This window comes from Anarhichas minor, unplaced genomic scaffold (assembly GCF_050575085.1).
Source record: "Anarhichas minor isolate MPS153535 unplaced genomic scaffold, ASM5057508v1 ptg000003l, whole genome shotgun sequence".
NCBI classification, from domain to species: domain Eukaryota; kingdom Metazoa; phylum Chordata; class Actinopteri; order Perciformes; family Anarhichadidae; genus Anarhichas; species Anarhichas minor.
This window is the reverse complement of record NW_027466449.1, coordinates 2,150,153-2,174,151: the sequence shown is the minus strand read 5'-3', so window position 1 is coordinate 2,174,151 and position 23,999 is coordinate 2,150,153. Positions and strand designations below refer to the sequence as shown.

At 41.9% G+C, this 23,999-nt stretch overlaps 1 protein-coding gene across 1 annotated transcript; it reads right to left on the bottom strand.

Annotated features, from left to right (window-relative positions):
* Positions 1–552: 552 nt before the first annotated feature.
* On the bottom strand, positions 553–23,201 carry LOC142951619 (oxysterol-binding protein-related protein 2-like). Its single transcript, XM_076093283.1, has 14 exons — positions 23,111–23,201; positions 12,252–12,601; positions 9,820–9,946; positions 8,507–8,582; positions 8,204–8,338; positions 7,945–8,042; positions 7,668–7,850; positions 7,349–7,456; positions 6,407–6,496; positions 6,010–6,130; positions 5,471–5,596; positions 5,148–5,271; positions 4,617–4,707; positions 553–3,725 (listed from the first exon to the last, which is right to left on the bottom strand). The coding sequence occupies exons 2-14, from the start codon at positions 12,286–12,288 to the stop codon at positions 3,623–3,625; spliced, it is 1,419 nt and encodes a 472-aa protein (XP_075949398.1). The 5' UTR covers positions 12,289–12,601; positions 23,111–23,201; the 3' UTR covers positions 553–3,622.
* Positions 23,202–23,999: the final 798 nt, after the last annotated feature.

The window sequence follows — 23,999 nt, the reverse complement described above, 5'->3', positions numbered from 1 at the left end:
CTCACAGCCACTAACAAGGCTGCAGGTTCTTACTAGTCTCCTCTTGCATTTTGCACCAACTTCCAGTGTGGAATGAGCAGCAGCACAGCTCTCGTGTGTGCCGACCCTGCTGTTACAGCCACACGCTAACTTGACTTTTCAAGCTATTTTTGTGCGCGTAACTTTTGCAAATGTGTCATATGTTACACAGAATACTAAATGATTCCCTACTTCTGTAACTACACATCTCAAGTCTAATTCTTTGTACTTATCAGTCAAATGAAATGTTTTATTTATATTGCCCAGAGTTAGATTTGCCTCAAAAGGCCTGACAAGAGCATGTAACATTAGTCCCTCAATCTTTATGAAACCACACCCTCTTGTTTTATCTTGTAAGGTAAATACAAAAGAAAGACGTTTTATCTTTAATGATCAGTTTTAATCAATTGTTTTTTTTTACAGCTGTCACACTGAAGACTGCAGTCAATAGTGAAAACTGGTTGATATTGTGTGTGTTTTGACTCAGTAATCAGAGTATTCATTTCATTTTAAGAAACAAAAAAGGAGATGAGGTTATGAACTGAAATTAGGATTTTATTAGTTGACATTTCCCCCGGTACATTAATCTCAAGTTGTCCACAGATTGGATATGACCCCTTAAAGTCCCCCACCTGAAAATAAAACAGCTGGTACAATGTTCTCACCAACAATTGCTTAAATACTATAAAAAATAAATCAATTGCACAAAATAATTTGCCATTTTGCTTGTGATTACTTCTGTGCAGCACTTGTACACACGTACAACATTGACAACCCTGTGATACGGTCCAGGAGAAGGCGGGTCGACCTCAACGGAAAGAACCCACACTCAAAGCAACAGAGACCTAGTTTAATGAGCGTTAGTCTATTATAGCCACTCACACCACTTCACCAGCTGCACAGTCAACTTTGTTCCTGTTTCGTTCATTTACGACTGGAGCATTCGGCCGGTGTGAAGTTCAACTCAAGTAGTGTTTATGTGATTGATTTTTAATTACTCTATTCATGACAAATCTACCTACACACTGTACTGGCTAGTAAATCTGACCGCAGTAACGTGTACGAGTGTTAAACTGGTGAGTGACGTTCACTTCAAGCCCCGATCACGCGCTCTGCTCCTCTATGAAACAGCTCAGATTCAATCATTAAATTAAGTGCCGTTTGAATTAGCTACATAAGCAAAAGAAAAAAAATCACAACAGAATTATTTCATAAAACCTCAAACATCATAAATAATAAACAAATAAAAAATACACAGAAAACAAGGGAATGAAAAAGGAGGCACTAAGCTTGACAGAGTTAAGTTTTTTTTTTTTTAAACACACAAACCAAAAGTTAAGTTGATACAAGATGTGTAGTCCCCAAAACGTTATAAGAATGTCCAATCATTTGGAATATATTAAGATACACTAAGAAGGCAAAGTCAATATTTGGAGATACAGCTGACTATTGAAGCAGAGAGGCTCACGACGTGCGTCTGTGTCGTTGGTGTAACCCGACTGTACAACAGCTCAGACGTGCTCCGTTCATGTCGAGGTGCAAACGTTGCATAGAGTTGGTGCTGTGACATACATCACAGCTCCTAAATGCACTGACAGCCGAGATATTTGAACAGCGGGGAACACAAAGCAGGAAGATGGGAGATTTCTGAGGATCACGAAGGGCAGCTCAACTTTCTCTATAGTTACTTAAAGCAACCTAGAAGATCATTTACCATCATTTCTTTTCAACAAAAGCTCTTAAAACTAGTCATTTTTTTCTTTGTCAAAATCATTCTCACCTGTGCAAACAGGTCTGCAGGGAATGTGAAGAGTTGAAACCGGTTCATCGTACGTTTCTCTAATTAAAATCACGAGAGCGAAGCAGCAGATAAAGGGACTTTTAAGGAAAACTCAGTGAAGAGTTTCTGTACAAATACTAGATGTCCGGTCGGCACAGCTGTGCGACGCTCCCTCTCAGGAGCACCATCTCTTTTCTTTGTGCTAACATTCATTAGAGTACTTTTCACTTTTCTTTGCCAAACTCTTGACTCTCTGTTGATAAGCGGCTCCTTTTTACTACAATCAGTATCAGAAGAAAGAACATGGACGGATGATGAGACAACAGACCGCTGGGCCCTCCTGTGTGGGGGGCAAGACGACCAGGACAGGTGTGTGTGTGTGTGTGTGTGTGTAGTTTTTTGTTGTGGTAACTTTACGTCTGTAGTTGTTTTGTGTTGCTTTGTAGTCATTTTACATCTCGGTGAGTTTTGCAGGCGACCTCTAAACATCAAATCTCTAACATCCGATCCAGCCGCACAGCAACATCTAACATAGCATGTTACAGTGCATTACGCCGACATGAATAATGTTTTCTTATTCTATAATCGTGCCTTAATGAGTGGGATTAATAGTAATGTAAAATCTTGAGGGTTCACATTGTCAAATTCCCATCACTCACACAGCAAATTCTCTCCCTCTCTAGTAGTTAATATGGCTTAATAAGCGTCTGTGCATCATTTATACACTCATTCACACGAGGAATGCAATGGGGTGGATTCACTGAGGGCCGTTCTTCATACTGTACAATGCTACTTTAACAGCGTCATCGGTGAACCTGTGCTCTGTTCATTCATGCGTTGCCCTGTAGGAGAACATCAGAGGGGGTTTCTTTTCTGATCCCAGGTCTGGTCTCACTCCAGCTGCACATTCCCCTCTGCTGTCGAGGAAACACCCGTAGTTCTAGTAGTTGGCTTATTTCAAGACATAAACCTTAAGCAGGAGGTCAATGGGAGGCTAACAGTGGATACTAAATGTTTTAGGGATACAACACATGGATGCATTCGATTTATCTTGACCGGTTAAATCAGTATTTAAACTAGTATTTCTTTATAGTTTTGTTCCTTAAAGAGTACTCATATTTATTTTCTGAGCTTTTTAAAAAAAAAAAAGAAAAAAAAAAGAAAAAGCATCCTCAAGATTCATCTTCAGTCAAGGAGCGTTCACATCCCTGATTCCCCTGCTGACTGGGTGTCCGTCCATGAATCCATCAATGTGATTATTATGTTTTACTTCATGTTGCTGCAGCTCGTATTCACTCATTAATGACACACGTGAGGGTTTTCAAAGTGTCGTCGTCGTCCGGAGGCTCGGCAGGTGGTGAGGGTTTGATTGTGAAGACGTTTAAACATTCAGATCTGAGGGTTTGTGGGCCGTTAATTGTCGTACCAGCTCTCTGCTGCTGCGATTGGTCAGAAATAAAATGGTTCTTGTGCCCTAGGCGATGCCGTGGGCAGAGAGATGGGAAACATGTGCTGGTCGTTATGTGATGTGAAACCACAAATGATGAGAATAAGACTGGAAGTGAAGATTTAAAAAAAAAAAAAAATTAAAAAAAGACCTGAAGTCGTCATCAAGCAGGCAGCAGGCAGAGGAGTGACGGGTATTTGGATCCTTTGTAAGTCTTTCCACTCTGTGCTGGGTGTGTCGGTTTAAAGACGACAAGATGATGATGATGATGATGAAGATGAAGATGGGTACGTGGATTCTTAACAATTCTCTCCATGTCGTGACAGGCAGGTCATTGCAGCTTATAGAGGAGGAGGCGGATGAACGCTAGCGGGCTTTCAGTAGATATCAGGCAGGTCTTGGTAGTTCCTATTGAAGTAGCCGCCGGTGTAAAGCCAGCCCTGGGAGTTGGTATACGGGTTGGTGCCCATCTGAAACCACCTGACGGACACAAAGAGATTAACAACTGCAGAATTGACCTGCTCCATGCATCGCAACATGTGCAGTGCAATACAAAGAGGCTTGGTTTTCGGCACAAAGGACGTGCATCAAGCTTTGAGCAAGCAAAACACGAAGAGCATAGCGGGTTTGTTTCCCCCGGTAGCTATCCCCAGTTACCAGAGTATCAATGTTACTTATTTTCAATTACTATCCCCAGTAGTGGAAATGGTGAACGGTGGATGATATATGCTCATTTGCATATTGGTGCCATCATTTTGTATTAATTTGCATAAAGCTTCGTGGTTGTGTTGGTTGCAGCGAGGGAGAGACTGCCTGCACAGAGGAGTGTGGATTACTCTGAGCGGGACTGGGTATGAATTACACAAAACATATATCTGAATACATTTTTCCCCAGAAGGTCTGAATAAGTCATGAAATTTGTTGGGGGAGGGAGAGTTCAAAAGTAGTCTATCGCCACTTTAAGTACCTACGCTGACATTTTTTAGGTCTTTATCAGCTTCAAATGCAAAATTCATGAAGGTGCCAACGCCATTAGTTGTCTTATCTTAAATATTCAAAAATACCAAGAAGACAAGAGACAGATTGTTAATACTGTATCTATCTGCTCTGTTTACGCCACTATTGTTGTTTGTTTTGCAGTGTAACTGGGTTAAAAAATAAATGTATGAATAATGTGTGTTTTCAGAGAGTGAGGGGAGGAAAAATGAAAAATCGTGCCTATTACCACTTTTAGTAACGTCTTCACATCACACTAACAAAGCTCTTTTAACTTGCTCGGTAAGATAAGAAGAAGTGTTTGTTCTGAAAGCTCACAGCAACATTGCCATGTGATGTTTGTACCACGTGAATGTTTAATTGAACGTTTCCCACCTGGTAGACCACTCCTCCTCATTCTTGGCTCTCTCCTTTCTGGACGCTCTCTGTTTCTCCTCCAGTCTCTCCTTCTCCCGGCTGGCCTCATCTGCAGGAGAACAACACACACACACAACGTCTGTGGATTGTAGCATTTATCACAGTAGAACATATTCATAATTTCAAGGTAGTTCAGTGGTTTGCATCTCTTTCTTTCTTTACGGATCACTCGCTGAGATCGGCAAGACGTCATGAGACGGTGACACAGACACCCAGCAGGTGGCAGCATTGTCTTATTTCTGTCTATTCTTTGTATCACACCAGAAGTCACGAAAGACACCAGACTTTCAGTTGCATTTTTCAGCAGCAGATAGTAGCATCACAGCAAACTGTTTGTTTTCTTTCCAGTTACTGAGAGAATAATCTATTCCATCAGTCAGATGTAACTTCTGATCATACTTTTATCTTTGAAGGTTTCTGCGGGGCATTGCTGCCAAACCGGGAAAACAGAACTCTACTGATAAGGGACTTTTTTTTTTATCAAATTACCCATGATGCCATTCTCCATGGCTCTGATGTCCGGCCTGAGGCGACAGTCTGTGGGGGCCACGTTGGCCTCCATGCCGGGCTCCAGCTCATTGAGAGACATGGCAAAGTTGGTGAAGTTGTACATCTGGGGGAAGGAAGAGAGGAAGTTATGGATATCGAGTGTGTTTGTGTTTGTAAATGGATTTATCTGGCATGACTTATAGCTGTTCTACCACTGACTAAAGTCACAAAGAGTGTTCTGCCACTTGATTTAAAATAGCTCATAAAGTGCTTTTTGGTTTTCCAGCTTGGTGTTATGTATGTGTGTTTTTTTATTTTCATACCTCAGCAGAGTGTGCCGGTCTGGAGTCTATCCTCCACAGCAGAGTGCTTCCTGGTACAACAGAAACCGTCTCCTGTACTTCGGGCATGTCGTCTGCGTCATCGTTCTCCGCTCCCTCCTGCTCCTCCTGGAAACAACACACTTCATTGTCACTGCTGTTAAAATCTATTTGCTCAGGGCTAAATGACCTCTTAGGTCACATTAGAAGTGACTTTGTTTGAACTTTATCTACAGGAAGCATTGTGTCACCACCTGTCTTGCTTCAATAGAGTTTGTTCGGAAAGGTATGTTGCAGATATTATGCTTCACTACAAAATATCAAATAGACTAAAGCTGAATAGCTGAAGACCTCCGCGACAGCCTACAGAAGCCTGTTGGTTTACCTGGATGAGACCAGAACGCTGTGGACGTCATCAGGAAATAAATGGGACTAAGACCAAAATCACTTTTCACTCACAAGCAGTTCAATAATATTCAGAATATGGGAGAAATAAAAGCAATACAGGTGCCAGTTCCACAGATTTTCTAACTTGTTCTCACATTTTTCTGCTTCTTGTTGTCTCCTCTCCTCTCCGACTTCTTGTGGGCCTCGTAGGCCTGAGCGTCGACGCTCCACATGCACTCGGTCCACTTCCCATAGATGACACAGTGCTTCTTTTTACTGGAGAGAGAGAGAGACAGACAGAGCACCGAAGAGAGAAGAGTAAGTAGAGGAAGAATTGGGGCAAGATGGGGAAACGAGAGAGAGAAGATGAAAGGCAGAAGAGACAAGAAGTGGAGAAGAAAGAAGAAACAGTTTGAGGAAGAAGAATTTAGAGGAAGAGGTGCACAGAGGAGACGAGGAAGAACCAGATTAGTATAACAACTTTGTAAACATCACATGCTATGATATGAGAGAATATACATGCTGTAGGTGATGTCACAGTTCGTTACTAACCTCTTATCCTGGATGTATCCCTCCACTTTGTGCAGCTCTTTGCCAAACATCCCACAGGGCTTGAAATGCAACACACACTTGTCTCCAGTGCTGCAGGAGAAAAGAGGAGAGAAGAAGAAATAATCAGCATTTCTTCCTTTGTTTTTCCCAGTAAACGTTGAACTTTTACAGTCTGACCTGGCAATGAAAATGTGATTTTGGGCGATACAAAATAAATTGAATTAAAAATGAAATGTCAATCAAGCTTTCCCTGTTGTCCATGTGAGGCACTTATCCAATCAGTGTAACAGTAAAAAGCTCAGCACCAGCAAACTGTGCAAGACTGAGATTTGACTGCTTCACAGCTCCTTGAATGCGCGCTACAGTGTGACTATGACACAACGTGTGGTGACGGAAATAAGACTAAAACAAGCCCTGCAGAGCTTCCCTGGACAAACAAAGGTTCAAAAAGAGACCAGAGGATTGTTTGCCTGAGAAGACATGCAGAGAGCAAACAAGCTGCAGTCTGAAGTATCAGAGTCAACGCAGGAGTCGGGCAGATATCACAGCGTTAACACAGTTTAAATGCGTTTTATTTGAACTTGACTGTGGTTCAGTTTCCTCTAAAGAACTGAGGAGTCAGAACTCTGCACAACCACGGGTGAAGACTGGGGGGAGTGTGTGTGTGTGAGGCTCAATGATGTAGTAGTCGCTCTTGAGCACCAATAAAGGTCAATCAGCTCCATTGATGACTACAATCCCCTTTAAATTACCTTTATTGGATTTTAGAGTCACAGAAAAGAAGCTGCTTTCATATATTAATATGTGTCTAATTATACAACACTGTGTTTGGGTCACCATATGTTTACCATGTCAGTTTTGTTTACAATAAACTGCACTTATCTCTACAAATGAAAAGCTAATGAACATGAAATAGAACTACATCTCCCACGCGTAGTTTACCTGTGGTTGAGGATCTCCACTGTGCCGTACTGCTCGATCCATAGCTTGCCCAGGATGATGTTGTGCACGCAGCAGTAAGGGTTACTCCATGTGTACGCCTCGTTGTGCCTGGGGGAGAGGGGAGAAAAGAGGAAGGGAGTTCAAATCAAGGAGGGATGAAGGGCACGGAAGAATAGAGAAGAAGAAAATGACATGAAAGAATGACAGAGGGGACAAAAGAGGGAGAGGCAGAACATTGGGGAGAGGAAATAAATAGAAGATGAGGCAGTGATTTTAGATCACAAAGCTGTGATATGAACACGCTCTCTTTTGGACTCACTTGAGTAACTTTAGTGTGATGGTCCCTTTGGGCTCAGCCTCAACGCTCTTGCCCCAGAACTTAAGTTTGGGGTAGATGGAGCCGTGGAAGACGAAGTCCCCGACCAGACTCTCTGCATGGAAGGCACTGACTGGGGGATGATGGGATACCTGCTCCGACACCAGCCGGAAACCCTGATCCTCTCTGTAGAGGGAGAAGAGGGAGGATCAATGAAGTGCTAAAACTGGGTGAACTTAAAAAGAGTGTTTTGCGTGTGTGTGTGTGTGTGTGTGTGTACCTTGTGAGCTCATAGGTCTCTCCCAGCAGAGGGTTGAAGGGTTTTCCAGTTCTGTCCCACTGAGACGCAACTGCTGACACAGCAAAAGCAGCTACTGCCTGAAGACACACAATTTACGGATCATGTTAGGGAGTGTGTGACATGACAATGTCTATATGTGTGTGTGTGTTGCATGTTCTCATTTTAATCCTTTGGAGCTGGGCTTAGTCCATAAGTGTGTGTGTGTGTGTGCGTGTGTGTGTGTGTGTGTGTGTCTGACCTTCATGCGCTCTATGGAGTCGGGCAGAGAGCAGGCTCTGTTGATGAGGTAAATGTGGTCCATGTATTCGGTGATTCTCTGCAGGAAGCTCAGAGGCTCGTTGAAGGCGATGGGCATCGTGATCTTTGAGAGTTCCTGTGAGAAGCGCAACATGAAGTCCATATTTTACATTTCACCAACAGAACAACATTCCAAATCATTTGAACTTCTGCAATTGAAAAGAGAAACCGTCGATTGTAATAAACAGGGTAACGCGATCTTACGGACTGAACCGATGAGAAACACTACACAGCCAATCCTTACCAGTCCAATGCATTTCTTCAGGATGCTCCAGATACTGACAGTGGTTCTCGAAAACATGGCCGCAGGTAATGACGTCCTGAAATGAAAGCAAGACAGTCAACTAAACTCTGTCATCATATTCTGATGATTGTGGACAGATTTGTCATCGAGGCACTCTCTCCTAGGAGTGAATGGAGAAGTGGTGCATTTCCACACAGCGTGTCTTCACTGCAATGAAATAGCAGACAGCAAGGCCAGCCCCCCACTGACAGCTATAAGCTCCTGTCTTCTATCTCCTTCTCTTGTTTCTTTTTTGCTAACGTTAGTGGCGACATGATCATATTTCACATCTTTGTGAATAATAATCACAGCACACTTATGTGATGAAACCGAGTAATAAAGGTCCCGGGGGCGTATTCTTTCAGCTTCCTAGTACCAAGAGTTGCTGATCGTGACAAAATTGTTAGACGTTTTCTAAGAATTTCCTCTTACAGTTAAGATGAGATCCTGGAAAGAGCTTTAATGTGAAAAACTGTTAGGAGGAAGGAGGAGGACTTATAAGAGAGTTTCTTCAGCAGAGGAGATGGTGGACAGACAGAGAGGAAGGAGAAATATTCCCCCAAACACTGAGTGACACTGAGCTAATGAAACGCTACAGATCAGATGGCGAAGGGATGATGTTTGTCGTTGATCTCAGAGATGCGCTCGCATCTCCCGCCCAATGCAACAATGCCAAAAATGAAGGTGATCACAACACTTAACATTTATTTTTAAGCCTGTGTTCCAGACATTTTGTAGGCTCATTTTAAAGTCTGCCTTTGGCTTACAATGTAATGAACAGAGATGTTTCATATAATAGTTTTCTTGAGCACACCATGTATGGATATAGAGACCAAATTATATGACTAGACCTTTTGATTTCACTGTCCATTTCATCAAAGAATGCCTCATACGCAACAACGAGGTCAACCACACCTCACTACGGTAAACGTTTCTGTCCCTTCCTTGTTTCCTCAATCAGCCCTAACCTACCTGAGAACCCTTCACTACAGTACAACACCAGTGTGTCCTTCTGTCCTTTCTACAGATTGCCACATGTACTGTCACAAAGCTGCCTCTTAAGTTAACTTGCTCAATTTTTACCTTACAGCTTCCAATTACTGTAAAAATGGCAGCAGGGTTTATCAAACAAACATCCAACCCAAACCAGTAAGAGTTAATGGCCCTGGCCAACACACTGTACTGGTTCCAGTGGGAGGCTTGCAAGACTTTCTGGCGACAAACAAACAAATAACACAGCGCAGATGGAAGGCGGTGCAGGAATGCAGCAGTACCGGTGCTTCTTGATGCCGTTCTCCTGTGGCACCGACCCGTTGTTCTTCCGGCTGCTGCCGTCAAACACCAGCGCATCTTTGAAACTGGCCTCCGACACCCCTTCATAGGACTCGTCAGAATCCAGGCCTGTGGGACAGGAACGCTCACGGTTACAACAAATCCTGCGACGTGACACATCAGGCTTTTTTAATATTTTGCTGCCAGTTAATATGGGATCAAATGTAAATATTACACTGGGACTGTTTAATGTCGCTACATACATTTGCATACATTTTTGCATCAGGAGCTCATGTTTGACTGGCAAATGTTATTGATTGCCTGTAACTGTTTACACTGACAAACCTCTTCGCTGACACAGCACCAGGTCACTTTAAACACTCTGATACTAAGTCCCTTTTATTTTAATACATTGTCAAGATTCCAAAGTTTCAACATACAGCATATGCCCGGCTAAGTGTGGTGTTTCAATATCCCGTCTACCTTTTTACTATTTGTTGTAAATAAAGCTGCATTACTACAGGAAACCTGCATGTGATTAAATAAGCAGTAGCTGTTCATGAGAATACGTGCTGGCGTTGACCTCCACCCATGTGGTAGCAGAACATCAACAAAGCACGAGCATTAAGTGCTGCAGGGTGGAGGCGTGATGGCCTCGAGGTGGGGCCTTAACAACAGCTTAAAATAGACCGAGTCGTTTATCGTCATTTGTTAAACACGCCTACTCAGCTGTCAGCAGTGTGTCAAAGGTACCAGCTGAGTATTGTTACCATATCAGGTGAGCTATTTCTAACATGAATAATATGGAAAGAGGAACGTTTGCTGCTAATCTGCATGTATACATTTATTATATACTGCAAACAGCTGTTTGATCATATTCTCCAAGCCTCTGTCGCTGTCATGAAGCGAACGAGGAGCAGAGCTCTGTGATGAAAGGATAATAATGTTGTCTTGCTTTCTGCAACTCATCATTGGACTTGAAGCTTTTAAAGGACTTTAAGGAAATATTGACATTTTAATCAAATCCCAGTGAAAACCTATTATCATAAATAAGAGGTCCAATGAGGAAGAAAGACTCGACAATAAGGCCAAGCTGGAAGCCACCTGGCGCTGATCACAGCTAACCCTGTGCACATGTACCGATGAATAATACATCTGCCCTGGTCTGCATCTGTCTCAGATCAGTAAGACGATCATAACGATGACACAGACACGCTTGAATCTTTTATTTATATCTGCATGAAAAAAAAAAAAAACTGTGTAAGAGCGAACAATGGCTGTGCGTCAACATGGACGCCTAGCAATATTATGCAACACGTACACAACGGGCAGTGATGGTACAAAAACAATGGTGCTCATAATTACTGACGGAGAACAACTCCCTGATCTGCCCCGCCCTTCCACCCAACATGAACACGTTTAACGCTACTGAAGGGACACGAGAGCAAAGTAACTTTAATGTTTCTATCGCAGTAAAATGTTCACCGCCGCCAAAATCCACGTCGTCTACATGCTCTTACTTCTTATAATCATATCCCAGGATTCATTGCTGCTCTTACCACTGTACGACTTTTACTTCCGGGTTTTTCAGCAAGTTCCATAACCGAAGAAAGGAAGGATTGCTCTCCGAAAAAAACACACGTGTTCAAAGTTCATCCCTCCACAGTCTGAAGAGTCAGACCCCCGGCATGCTCGTCAAGCTCCGCCTCTCATAGTAAATAGTCATGAGGACACTGGAGGGACACAACACTCACGTACAACCTACTCGTGAGACAACTCAACTCTATTTTTTTTCTATTTTGTAATTAGCTAATGCATGGTATCAGGCCCTTCATGGCAACTGTAACATTAGCATGCATGGCATCCCAGGAGTGTTGACTTGGATGACTACTCATCTAATCTCTCTACAGCAGCAGAAATATGAAACCAATAAATCATAAATACAAGTCAGGACGTATTTAACGGCCGTCCTCAAATGGGGATATCAGATAAAGTGTTACGTGCTGATTGTTGGATAAAATAAATATGTTCCTCTGTAATTGAGCACTGTTGTGTGTTGCTGATTGCTGATCATGACCGCAAGACAGCAGACCTCTGAATTATTGAACCAATCATTAGAGTAAGGCAGGTTAAGTTCTATTGGATGCTATTATGCTTCTATGATGGAGACAAAAGCAGACCATCTAATTAGGAATGACGGGGCCACAATCTCTGACGACAAAATGAGATCCTAACAAACATAATCAATACATACGTTTGGTCTGTTGAGATCAAGAATAACAGCATTAGTGATTTGTCTCTCTGAGGAAGAACTTTCTACTTTTGAACGCGCACAGAAAACTCAGTTCAGACTGCTGCAGCGTTTTCTCTTTTCTTTTTGAGAAAGATCTTAAGACCATCTGCAAAATACAAACCAGCACACACACACACATACCTGTGACGGCGTCGTAGAACTCATCCTCATTGTTCATCTTCTAGAGTCAAAGGCGACCAGTCGTTGAGGACGGGTGAACTTCTAGCACATGTTCCTTTCGGGGGGGCGATCCCTCAGAGTCCCTCTGGAGTGTCACCACGGAAAACAGCACAACGTTCGGTCAATACCCAGGAAACGTCCAAAACTCAGTGCGACGACGATTTTGGGCAGATGCTTTGAACCGGAGAAGTGTAACACCAGGAGACGTCAGTCAGAGCAAATCTGCTGTTTGAGTCACCGACAGCACAGGTGATGTAACGTCTGAGTTCTGGTTGTGTTTCTTTGGCTTCGATGAGAAGATGATTAGTGACCTGTAGAGACAAAGGACGACAAAACACAATTCTTGAGTCTCTACTGGTGTTATTTTAAGTTTTCAGATGACACAGAGGGTCCTTCCCAGCGATCTAGGCTACCAGCTAAAACAGATCAGCTTAGTCTGGCTGAGTGACAGTCTTGTCCATCATGGCCCACTGACTGCAAACAGAGAGTTTTCTAGTCCAGTAGTTACATAACGGGGACACCACTGCAACAGTTACCTCCTGTCTGGCTCTTCGTCCCCAAATGGCCTTTCATTATCAAATTCCAAAAATACAAAAAAGGTCAAATTTCGATACATAGTTACAAGCGATTCGTTACAAAATGAAATGGCATGACATTGAGATTCAAGGCTGAAACCACAAGTTCAAAATTAGCATTGAGCAATAGCTGCTGGAATGCTTCAATGGCTGCCTTTGACGGGGGGTTTTTTGGACCATGTATGAAACAGGCTTCTGTTTGGCTGCTTGTTTTTGCTTTTTAAAAGCATAACATTTCGCCTTTGATTGAACTTGTGCTTCACAGCGCTATGCGTAGACGACCCTTTCTTATCCGGTTGAATGTCGGTGAGTAACGGTGACAATCAGTGAAGGTGGAACCATATTCCAGTTTAACCCCTTCACATACAGACGTGATTAAACAGAAACATGAGTATATAAAGCAGATCACATTGTTCTGCTGTTTAAAAAAAAGCTAATATTTCCTTTCTAGCATGTACTCATTGTTTGGGATCACTGCCCACTTCACCACACTCTTCACAGTGACTCAGAATAAATACACATGATTTACGCATTTGTTTCTCTCACCACTATGACCAACATGCCGGACGTCACACCAAACTGGCATGAAACACTTTCCTCTCTTTTCTGACACAGTACAGCTAAATCCAGTTCTTCATGTTCTTGATCTTCAGTTATACATCATGGCTGAAGGCTCTAAACATCACAACTACAGCTGGATATCAAATATGTTTTGGGACCAAAATGCATTGAGCGGTCGGACGTAATTTTGTTAAATGAAACTAGAATAAACGCCTCACGGTTGTATGCCTCCGTCAACCAGTCAAGTTGTACTTCAGATCCGTGTCTTTCCAAAATGTCAGAACTTCATCATTTGATCCTATTACGCATTTGTTTTGAAATTGTCATAATTAGCTTATAGCCAAAAATGTGACCTTTGACCACAAGAATCTGATCTGATCAGAGCCCGAGTGGATGTTTGTGCCACTTTTGAAGAGATTCCCTCAAGGCGTTCCCGAGATAGCAGGTTCACAGGAATGGAGCGTACATGTGTACGGACAGACAACCCAAAAATATAACGCTTCTGGCCGCGGCTGTAGCCGGTGCGGAAGCATAAAAAGACGTGTTCATATTCCTCTAACTGGGTGAAAAATATATTGTTTTGGTATCAGTCCCAAAGCTGAGCAAGTTTACAAAAACTAATACCAAAACCCCAATCATGACGTAACCTCAGTGCATTTATTTAATTCTTATATTCATTTTTTTTTTTTTGGGTCAAGTCTCTATTCACAGCCTCTGAATTTAAAGTCTAACGTTTTATTGTCTTTTGGCTCCTCCATTATTTCAAACAGCTTTCAGGCTCTTAGTTTCTGAATGTAGTTCCGAAAATTCTAAGAACGACGCCTCATCATTCCCGATTTAGACGACATCACTTAATGTCATCTGCACTTGCTCTTCTCCTCAAAATAGCTTTGTTCTTCACTGGAAACACTGAACGATCATCACACTATCTCTACGTTTGTCAGCATTACAAAGTCTGTACATACCTGCAGTGAAACTAAATCCCAAAAGAGACTTGTTCTCTCTGCCTTATTCTACTCAGTGGAAAGGTTCCTACCTCTCCCAGTGGTACGGAACGCCTTCAGCACACAAGTCAACTCTGGCCTCGGTGTTCTCAACAGATAAGGTGGACAGAATGACAAATTGGTTTTCAATTCTTCTAACAGCTAATTTAAAATCCGACCTTAAGTTTTATTATTTAAATCTATCGTGGTGTCAAGTGTCAGAAATGTGTCTCCTGAGTCTGAGGACACAAAGACTTTCACAAATTGTTGGTCGCTTCTTAAGTCCGGTTTGTGTGCCAAAACATGACCAAAGCCTAATTGTGATAACCCTTATCCCGCCTGTTTTATCAGCGCTTTAGTATTCATGTTCTGCAAAGATCATGAAAATCTACATAAAAAATAAACAGGAAACAAGTTTTATTTTCTGAATAGTGGTGATATTCTACCATTATGCAGAAAGTTTGACGTTTCAACTTCATATCAGAGCAAACTAAAACCTCTGATAGGCTGAAACGGAGCCGTTTTATTTGTGCAAAGTAAATACTCTTTAGGTCTTTTTGCAGCAGCTACTGAGACCACGAGATCATCTTCACAACAGAAATGGCAGACGAGGGTGTGCAGGCTTCAAGTCACTAAATATAAGAAAAAATAATATTTCAGGGCACGGCATCTGGCAGACAAATAGCACGTTCTGCCAAACTGTCTGTCCGTGAATAAAGCAAACACGGCTGAAGATCTGATTTGCATGAGTTACAGGACCAGCATGTACTCATATATGGAAATATGGAGCATGAACATCTGCCCAGCTGCACTCCCTCAGTTAAACTCCTCACTCATCTCAACAGTATTATTGCATTATTGCTCTCATACAACAGACTAACTTACCAGTTCTGACTCTCATGTTCATGTAACACACTACGCATATACTGACTACAATTCACCAAATTCTTTAAGAGGGAATCCCTCTCGCTGTAACTGATCCGACTGCATTAAAGACATATATAACCTGTAATCTTGTAGCATAGTGCTTCCAGGTATGAGCCAGAGCCACACACAACTTTTATTTTGTAGTAAGCAACAGGAAGCCTGAGGTTGTAGACAATAAGCTCACAGAAGTTCTCACAAGAAAAAGAGAAGAAAATTCCTTCTGATTTTGTGGAGACAAAGTATAACAACCACTGGTTGAACTACAACCCTCGGGCGGTCCTCGGCCTTTTTAGGATTTTAAACAGATTCTGCTCCTTGAAGACTTCCTGAAAACTCAACATGGACACATCAATAATTAGGTTTGCATGTCTGAAAATAAACAGAAACTGAGAATCCCCGCGATATCTGGGAATGAATCTTACGAAAGATCTTCGTGTCAATGACTCATTTTTTGTAGAACAAATATTTCTTGGAATCCGATACCAGCATGAACAAGACCAAAGTGAAATGAAACACTTCCATATCCCTGTCATAAGACAGTATTACACTAATTAGAATTGTACACACTAAACCCTGTTCTGCGCTAAAGTTTTATCAACTCGTTTTCTATTCCATAACTGTTCCCGTAGATTAAGTAAATCCACAAACTCACAGACACAGCTCTCTGATTGGCTCTCTGTTCTAGACGCCTGTGAGCTGTGACGTAACCATGACAGGCATTGCAACGCACGCACACACACACACACACACACACACACACACACACTCTAAGGCTCTCTTACTCCATTAGAAATACGTAAAAGCACTTATCTGACATGATGGCTGTAGAGATTACGTTTTCTAACAGAGGAGATGAACACAGTCTCACTGATATTAACTTTGGGTTTCTTGCACATGATTCAACACAAAACTGCTGACGACAACCTGACCATGTTAACACCGTTCAAAGAGTTCGAGGTTCCCACATCTTATTTCTCACTAAAGATAACAAATAAAACGGTGGTTATAAAACATGTTTTCAGCCAAGAATGAAAAGAAAGATGCATTATGTTACTCACATGCATTTGTTTACATCAGACTTCGAACCCCATTGGGCCTTAAAATGATCACGTGTCAATCTAGCTGGAGATAAATGCATTGTAGAAAAAAAACAGTGGAAAGACCTTTAAATTTAGAGTTTAGTAAAGTTCCCCATCATAGTTACCAGATTTAACCAACACATGATGACCTTTCATTTAGTGACTTAACAAGTAGCTACTAACCATTTGTGGATGTAATTCAATCGAATACTGTTGGTCGAGATAATCTGATAATTAGCATGTTAGCATTCCAAATTATTATTAAAGCCTCCAGTCCACCAAGCTCTACTGACCCTATTGACCTCATCTTTTCATTTTACTGTCAAAACAAACAGGTAATACCAAAGCTTGTGACTGTAGCAACCACTGTTAAACTTTCCAATGGCAACACGGCAAAAATAACATCACTGCTAATAACTGAAAACCTGAAAGACAAACCTACCGATGCGACTGTTCCACTCATAACTCCAGTGTACAGACACCAGCCTCAACGTCTGTCTCCGCTGTCCTCAGAGGGCAGACGAGAAAACATCCAAAGCCACAGGGACAAAGAGAGAGAGGACCAGAGACAGACAGACACAGAGAGAGAGAGAGAAAGAGAGAGGGAGAGAGCGAGAGAGAGAGCGAGAGAGAGAGAGAGACAGACGCAGTGAAATAAATTAAGAGACGAGAGCTGTTGCCATGCGAGACGGAGCCCAGTGCTGAGCAACACACACACACACACACACACACACACACACACACACACACACACACACACACACACACACACACACACACACACACACACACACACACACACACACACACACACACACACACACACACACACACACACACACACACACACACACACACACACACACACACACCAATAGGTGACACACCTCTGCATACTGTGAAATGCATACCACAAGTCAAATTCACACACACACACACACACACACACACACACACACAAACTGAAACACACAAAAGGTTGAATGCTGACTAAGGAAACTAGACCATAACAAGCTTTAATGTCACCAATAACGTCAAAAATCAGAAACTGTTTGAGTAAATTGGGAGCCGATAATATGTAAAAAAGGGAAACAATTAAATTCAAGTTGCCTGAAACAAAAGCAGGACTGGTGGAGTTCAGTAACTCTCTGGTGTCTAATCAGACCAGTGGCTCCACTGACACTAGATTGTGTTTTCTGAACCTTTACACACACATTTCATTCTGCTTCTCAACTGCAGTTTCTGCTCCCCAATCAGGAATTTCTGATACAACGACAACAACTAGTATACAATGTTCATGCAGATTGCAACAACAACACCGGTGGTCTAGTATCAATATTTGTACTTTCTTGTAATGTTATTGACCTTTGTCTGGATTAGCCTGAACAATAGCAAAAAGAGAATAATGAGCAAGCCAACAAAGCTGTATTTGACTCCTAACATCCTGATTTAGTTGAGTTCAGATTCTGAGGTTGAAAAATTCCTTTAAGTATTTTTGAGGATTCTAAAGGGCCAAACCGGGGCCCCACCGGCAGCTGTGTCCTTACCGCAGTGATGCGGGCCCTTTGCTGCATGTAATCCCCTTTCTCTCTCTCTCTCTCACTTTCTAATGTAGCAGAACTGCCAAAAATATATTTTTAGAAAAGGCCAAATGACTGGCATCAAACACAAGGACTGCAATGAATTTCATGGATTCAATTAAGTCTGCAACACACTATATAGTTGACAAAATCCCAAAATGTCAGCTCTTTGTTGACCAACATCCTTGCACTTAGTTTCTCGTCTCACCAACATTTTAGTGCACAAACTAAACAACAAGATTATTTATTCCTTATTAATATTTCAGGTACCTCCACCGTACTTTAAACTCACTAAATGTTGTTTCTGAGCAGAGACTGTGTTTCATTTGATTAAAATCTACCACGCAGGTACTTTACAGTATAGGTCGTAGCTATCTAATGCCAATGTTTCAAAATGTTCTTCTTTAATGTTCTTGAATGTTCTTCCTGAGTGCTCCTTTAGAGCATCCTCTACCGCTGTATATCATCTATATTTAGTTACAGTAGGACGCATCAGTGCTGAGGGAAGTGACATGGAAGTACGTATCACAAGACCATTATACCAGGAGAGAGTTTAAATGTCAACAGACCACAAACGACTTTTTTTTAATCAAAGTATGACTGCGAGTGTGAAATCAAATTCATTCGTCCTCGATCACGAGACTAAGCTCGTCGGAGTAACTTTTGTAAGTGCTAACGTCAACATCTACAATATCCTGTCCCTAATCAGCTTAAAAGCACACACTGGTGCGGCTGAAAGAAATATGAAAATGAGTGAAGAGACCACAAATCTTATGAGAAGCAAGTACTGGCTGCAAGCCAGACTCCTGGCTGGAAATGCACCATTGTCAATGAGTTACTTGTGAAGAAAATCTTTTCCCTTTCCATCCTTTCTCTTCCCACAAAAGTAAACAACATGCAGAGTAGTCGATTCTAAGCGGCATCTGTTATCTTATTGTATTGTATATATTGAGCATCTTTCATACTTAATATTTTATGCTTACTCTGTAACTTCGTTTGCTGCTGCTACAAACTAATTTCCCCCCGGGGGGATGAATAAAGTATATATCTATCCATCTATCGATCTTGATATGCGGACTTGAACGATTCTGCATCGATGCGGACACAGAACATCTGGAGTTTCATTGGAGTCTGTACTGCGTGTTGCTGTCATTTACTATCACACTGCATTACATGCAATGCATTCAAACACCCGGCGGTGCGCTAACTTGTTGCTCTCGCTACCAACATCAGCTGCTCTGTTTCAACAAGGTTAGGCTGAAGAAAAACATGCATGCAGGCTGAAATTCATCGGCGGTGTTGTGTCGGGAGATGCAGTGACTCAAACCAAGTGAGAGGAGAGGAGATACGAGTAAGGACAAGTCCACTATAGCCACTAGGCTAATTCATGCATTAAGGAATGCCCCTGTAAAACATGCAAAGCATCGGGATGCATTGAGACTCGTTATGCACTCAAATCGTTGACAGGTGAACCGTCATTGAATGGTGAGGACAGTGAAGATCCGCACCTCTAATGCAAAGGGACGAAAGCATGAGAGCGGGAGGGAAAAAAGTGTTCTGTGTTTATTTAATGCATAATGAATAAGGATGGCTGAAGAAAGGAAGGACAAATTAACATGTGCCCACACAACTACACAACCGCAGCTGCATGAGTCAAACGAACGCCACTCAGAGAGAAAATAGCTTCCACACAATGAGTATCTGAAAACAAGATTTTCAAGGCCCGTATGTGCGTCACCCGTCAAGTTCATCATTGATGAGTGAAAACAATGTCTCAGCACCTGGTTCACCTAGCAAAGACTAAAGCTAGTCTGAGACCAAGTAGTTTCATACAATTACTTTTGTTTTACTTGAGAACTAGACTTAATATCATCAGTGTTCACCGAGATACTTTGTATGTCTGCTTCTGACTGTGGGGACGAGTATGTCCTCCTCCAGCTACAGTGTAAACCCTCTGGGAAGGAAACACTGTCTCATTCTGAGTAGGACGCTGAGAACACACACACACAATGTCATGTGCATCAGCACATTCCACTGATACCTGCTAGGAGGTAAAACCTGCCAGGATGACTCTTACTTTCACACAGGTCTAAAGATAGAAAGCCAGCTCAGCATCTTGCTACGAAACTTCTTTCAGGTGTCCACTCCCAACTGAGTGCATAAAAAAACAAGCGCACAAAAGCAACTTCTGTGATCGACATTGTTCTCCACTGTGCTCACATGCGACTGGTTCAGCTGGCAAAATCTGGTTAAACTGGATTTATTTTTTTGTTTTGCTTCGGTGTCGAGGTGTTCTGGTGGTCCCGCCGAAGATAATTAGGTACTATGCAGGGATGGATTTCTAATATATTTGAAAGTTTTCAACCTGTTGATGGCCTTAGCAGCTCTAAATCAATAGGTTTCACGTTTATCTGGACGAGATACACTTTCATTTTGTAGCGTGTCGCACAATAACAAGTTGTGTTGACATTCCTTCAGTCAGTTTGTGCAGCAGCGCAACTTCGCCACTTTGTTGTCTTGTGTTGCTGAAAAGGAGAACATGATCGAGCCCCTCTTCATCTTGATGAATGAGAAGTGTTTGTAGATGTCGTCTTCACCATCAGTGAACAAGAACAGGAGAGATGGAGAAGAAAACCACAAGCAAACCAAGCTGCCCAATCACACTTCCTGCAGTCTGTACACGGTCCCCCAATTGTCCTGACATGTTGGAACAAATAATGTCGTTAACAAGTTAAATATCTGTCAAGGAAATTAACACTGCATCAAAATCTATTATTACCACCAATAATGAGACAGTACACTGACATAATGGCAGACAGTTTGTCCCTGCTGACCAGCATGCACTCCCTATGACCACGAGCCAAACAAAGCGGAGCAACACAATGGCTGTGTATCAGACAGGCTGCTGATTGGCTCGCTCTCATCATGAATTATACATACAGTATTGTTTCTCTGTTGCCTGGATGGTTGCCTGGACTAGTGCAAACGTTGCCTTATCCCCATGTGGCAACCCACTGCAGATGTACGATGCACAAAAACAAAATGAAGCCTTTTTATGTTTAATTATTCAGACAGTCGCTGATTGTAGAGGCAAAATATGATTCAACAGGAAGTAGGACACACATTGGGAAATTCTAAAAACTCCTACCAAAACTACACCTTGCCAAAATAGCTCAAGTAGTTTCTACTAGTGTCTGCTTTCGTGTGTGTGTTGGACCTGCCATCACTGCAATATTCCTCTCTACCGTGTTGAAATCTAGCTTTTAGGACATGCCTTGCAAAATCTCTTTCCTGTTCCCTTAAATTGAACCTCAGAACTCAAACAATACATATCGCACATTCGGTTCTTGAGGTGTTCACAGAATGAATACTTCACCAGCCAACCACAACGTCAACAAACATCTCTCATCTATCCCGCCTCGCTGAAGGTAGTCCGCCGGTCCAAAGTGATGCTCCACCATCGCCATAGCAACTAACGAAGAGATAATTAAGGCCCTTTGGGAGGAAGTCGAGACAAATAACAGAAAGACAACAGCTGTAGTTCCACAGGGAACGGCCGGCCGTCTCATGTAACGAAGCGATAAACTCAGCAGAAAGAGTCTGCTGCTTCTTCTTTTTTATCAATCAACCGATTTGTAATTTTGTCAACAAAACATAACAAATAATGGCAAACAAATTACCTGAATCTTGTTATAGAAGCTACAACACGTTTAAATTATCAATCACCTACAAAATTGCATTACAGTCAATTAACCACTTGCTTTGATGCTAATTTGTTTTGGTACAACTGAACCATTTTAATTTATAAATGTGAAAAAATACGAGGAGTTCAGTTTGCATTTCCACTTCATCAATGTAGAGTGCTGAATATAATCAACGCTTTTAACAATTGTTACTGATTTATCGACAAAAGATCCAGTGTCCCGTTAATGTTGACCGGATAAAGGGTCTCAAAATATAAGTATCAGTTCCTTATGCCAATACCAAGCTCCCAATGTTTGAAATAGACTATACTAAACAACATGGTATCGGTATCTGAAGAGACTCTCAGGCTGTGTGTTGCTATGTGTACATCTGTATGTTTCTGTGTACTGGCCATGAAAACAAATACCCCTCTGGGACAATAAATCGAATCGTTCCCGGGCATCATCAGCATCACAATCCAGTTGATGCAGCAATACAATATCTTCCTCTGAGGGATACGTCTACACCAGGGAGAGCAGAGAAACAGCCAGCTGTGTCAGTGCACAGCTTGGGATCAATGACCTCCAGTACACCGACATTAAGAGACAAAGCTTTGTTTGGTCTGTCCTGTGAGTTGGATCTACGTGGTGATGGAGGCAGTGGGCAGCCAAACAGGCAGGGGAACATTCCCACTGTGTGCTGAGGCAGTAAAGACTTTAGCCTACGCCTTTAGGGAGATAAGTGCTGCTGGTAACCATTTACAATCTCTCCTACACAAGTGGATCTGACCGGTTTCACACAGTAACGCTACTCTTCTTCCGACCTGATGATGCTTTAAGGGTCTCCCTCACATTTCACTTTGGGCAGATATGAAATGACAGTCGCACTAACGCTACTACCAGACAACGCAATGTAGCTGTTTGCTAATACATTTAGAAAGAGCCTGATGACAAACAGGAGTTATTTATACATCACTCAACCGTCAAGCTGTTTGTTGTGAGTGAAAATATTCATTGACAACTTAACAACGTTCATCGTCCAACGAGAAGCGCCGATGAGAACCCATCCCAGAATGCTATGCTACCGTGGACTGTTTGCTCGCTAACATTAGCACATACTGTTCTAGCGATTGATCTACAAATCTAAACTTAATTAACAATCAACAATGTCAAATGAGAACAAGGTAAGTAAATACGCATATGGGGTACTGTTTGTCCTTAACCACATAAACCTAGCGGACAGCTCCAACTCTGACAGGACGTCAGGAGCAGTTTGACAGCTAGCATTAACGTTAGCGAGCGGGCTAAAAAGAAAGAAAAAAGGTGGCTAACAAGCATAGTTAGCACCTTTGTTATAAGAATAAATACAAGCTAAAGGTGTGTCCTTGAAGAGGAGACTATAGTCAGAGCAGTAAAATGTCTGTCGCCTTACCTCGGCGCTGTGTGCAGAGGGAATGTTTTGACAAGTCCAGAGATATGAGCAGGAATTTAGTGTGTAGCCTGGGATTGACACAGAAGCGGAAGTCACTGGCCGTGGGGGCGTGGTTAGTTGAAAGACAGGCATGGTCCGCAGCCAATCAGGTGTAAGGTGTGGAACGCTTGCCCAATAAGATCACATGTTGAATGGGCGGTAGAATAGAATTGATAATACCAAAAAATACACAATACATGTTGTTTGAAATTTACTGGTTTTGTTGTTTTATCTCATGTTATGGATCTTTTGCAGTCTGAGCCTAACTATAACAAGTCACACCATTGTTTTGTTTGTGTAGTTTTATTATTATTAATTACTGAATGTATATCTATTTACATATAAGATTTTTTTTAAAGATATGATATATAGATTAAACCTGGACTCATGACATATGATCACATATCTCAGTTAATTCTTTGATCTCACTAGTATTTTGAACTATTTTGTTTTAACAGTGATATTGGACATAATATAATTGTGGAACATGGATTGTGTACAGAGGTGGCCACTAAACACCACACCCTGATGGTTTCATATTCCAGATGTCCTCTCTTTATCTCTGAACAAGATTAACTGAACATGATGAGAATGTCTGGAATTCGTGTATCTGATCTCGATGACTTTGTGGATTTTTCATGCCAGCAGTTGACTATGACAGTGATGATGATGATAGTCAGAAATGGTGATCTGAAGATTGTTAGAACATTTGGAGAAAGCAGTTCATATTAAAGTGCATCTTTATATCCTAATATGGTCTTTCTGGGTGCCGAACACATCAGGAGATGATGTTTGATTATGTTTTATGTTTTTGAAGAGAACAAAATTGAGGTTTAAATCCATTAGCTTT

Coding starts and splice junctions, on each gene's coding strand:
- LOC142951619 (XM_076093283.1), bottom strand. CDS start 12,288: ATGAACAATGAGGATGAGTTCTACGACGCCGTCACAG. Junction 9,947..12,251: donor GTTCTACGACGCCGTCACAG/GTATGTGTGTGT, acceptor CCTGTCCCACAG/GCCTGGATTCTGACGAGTCC. Junction 8,043..8,203: donor ACTCCATAGAGCGCATGAAG/GTCAGACACACA, acceptor GTGTGTCTTCAG/GCAGTAGCTGCTTTTGCTGT.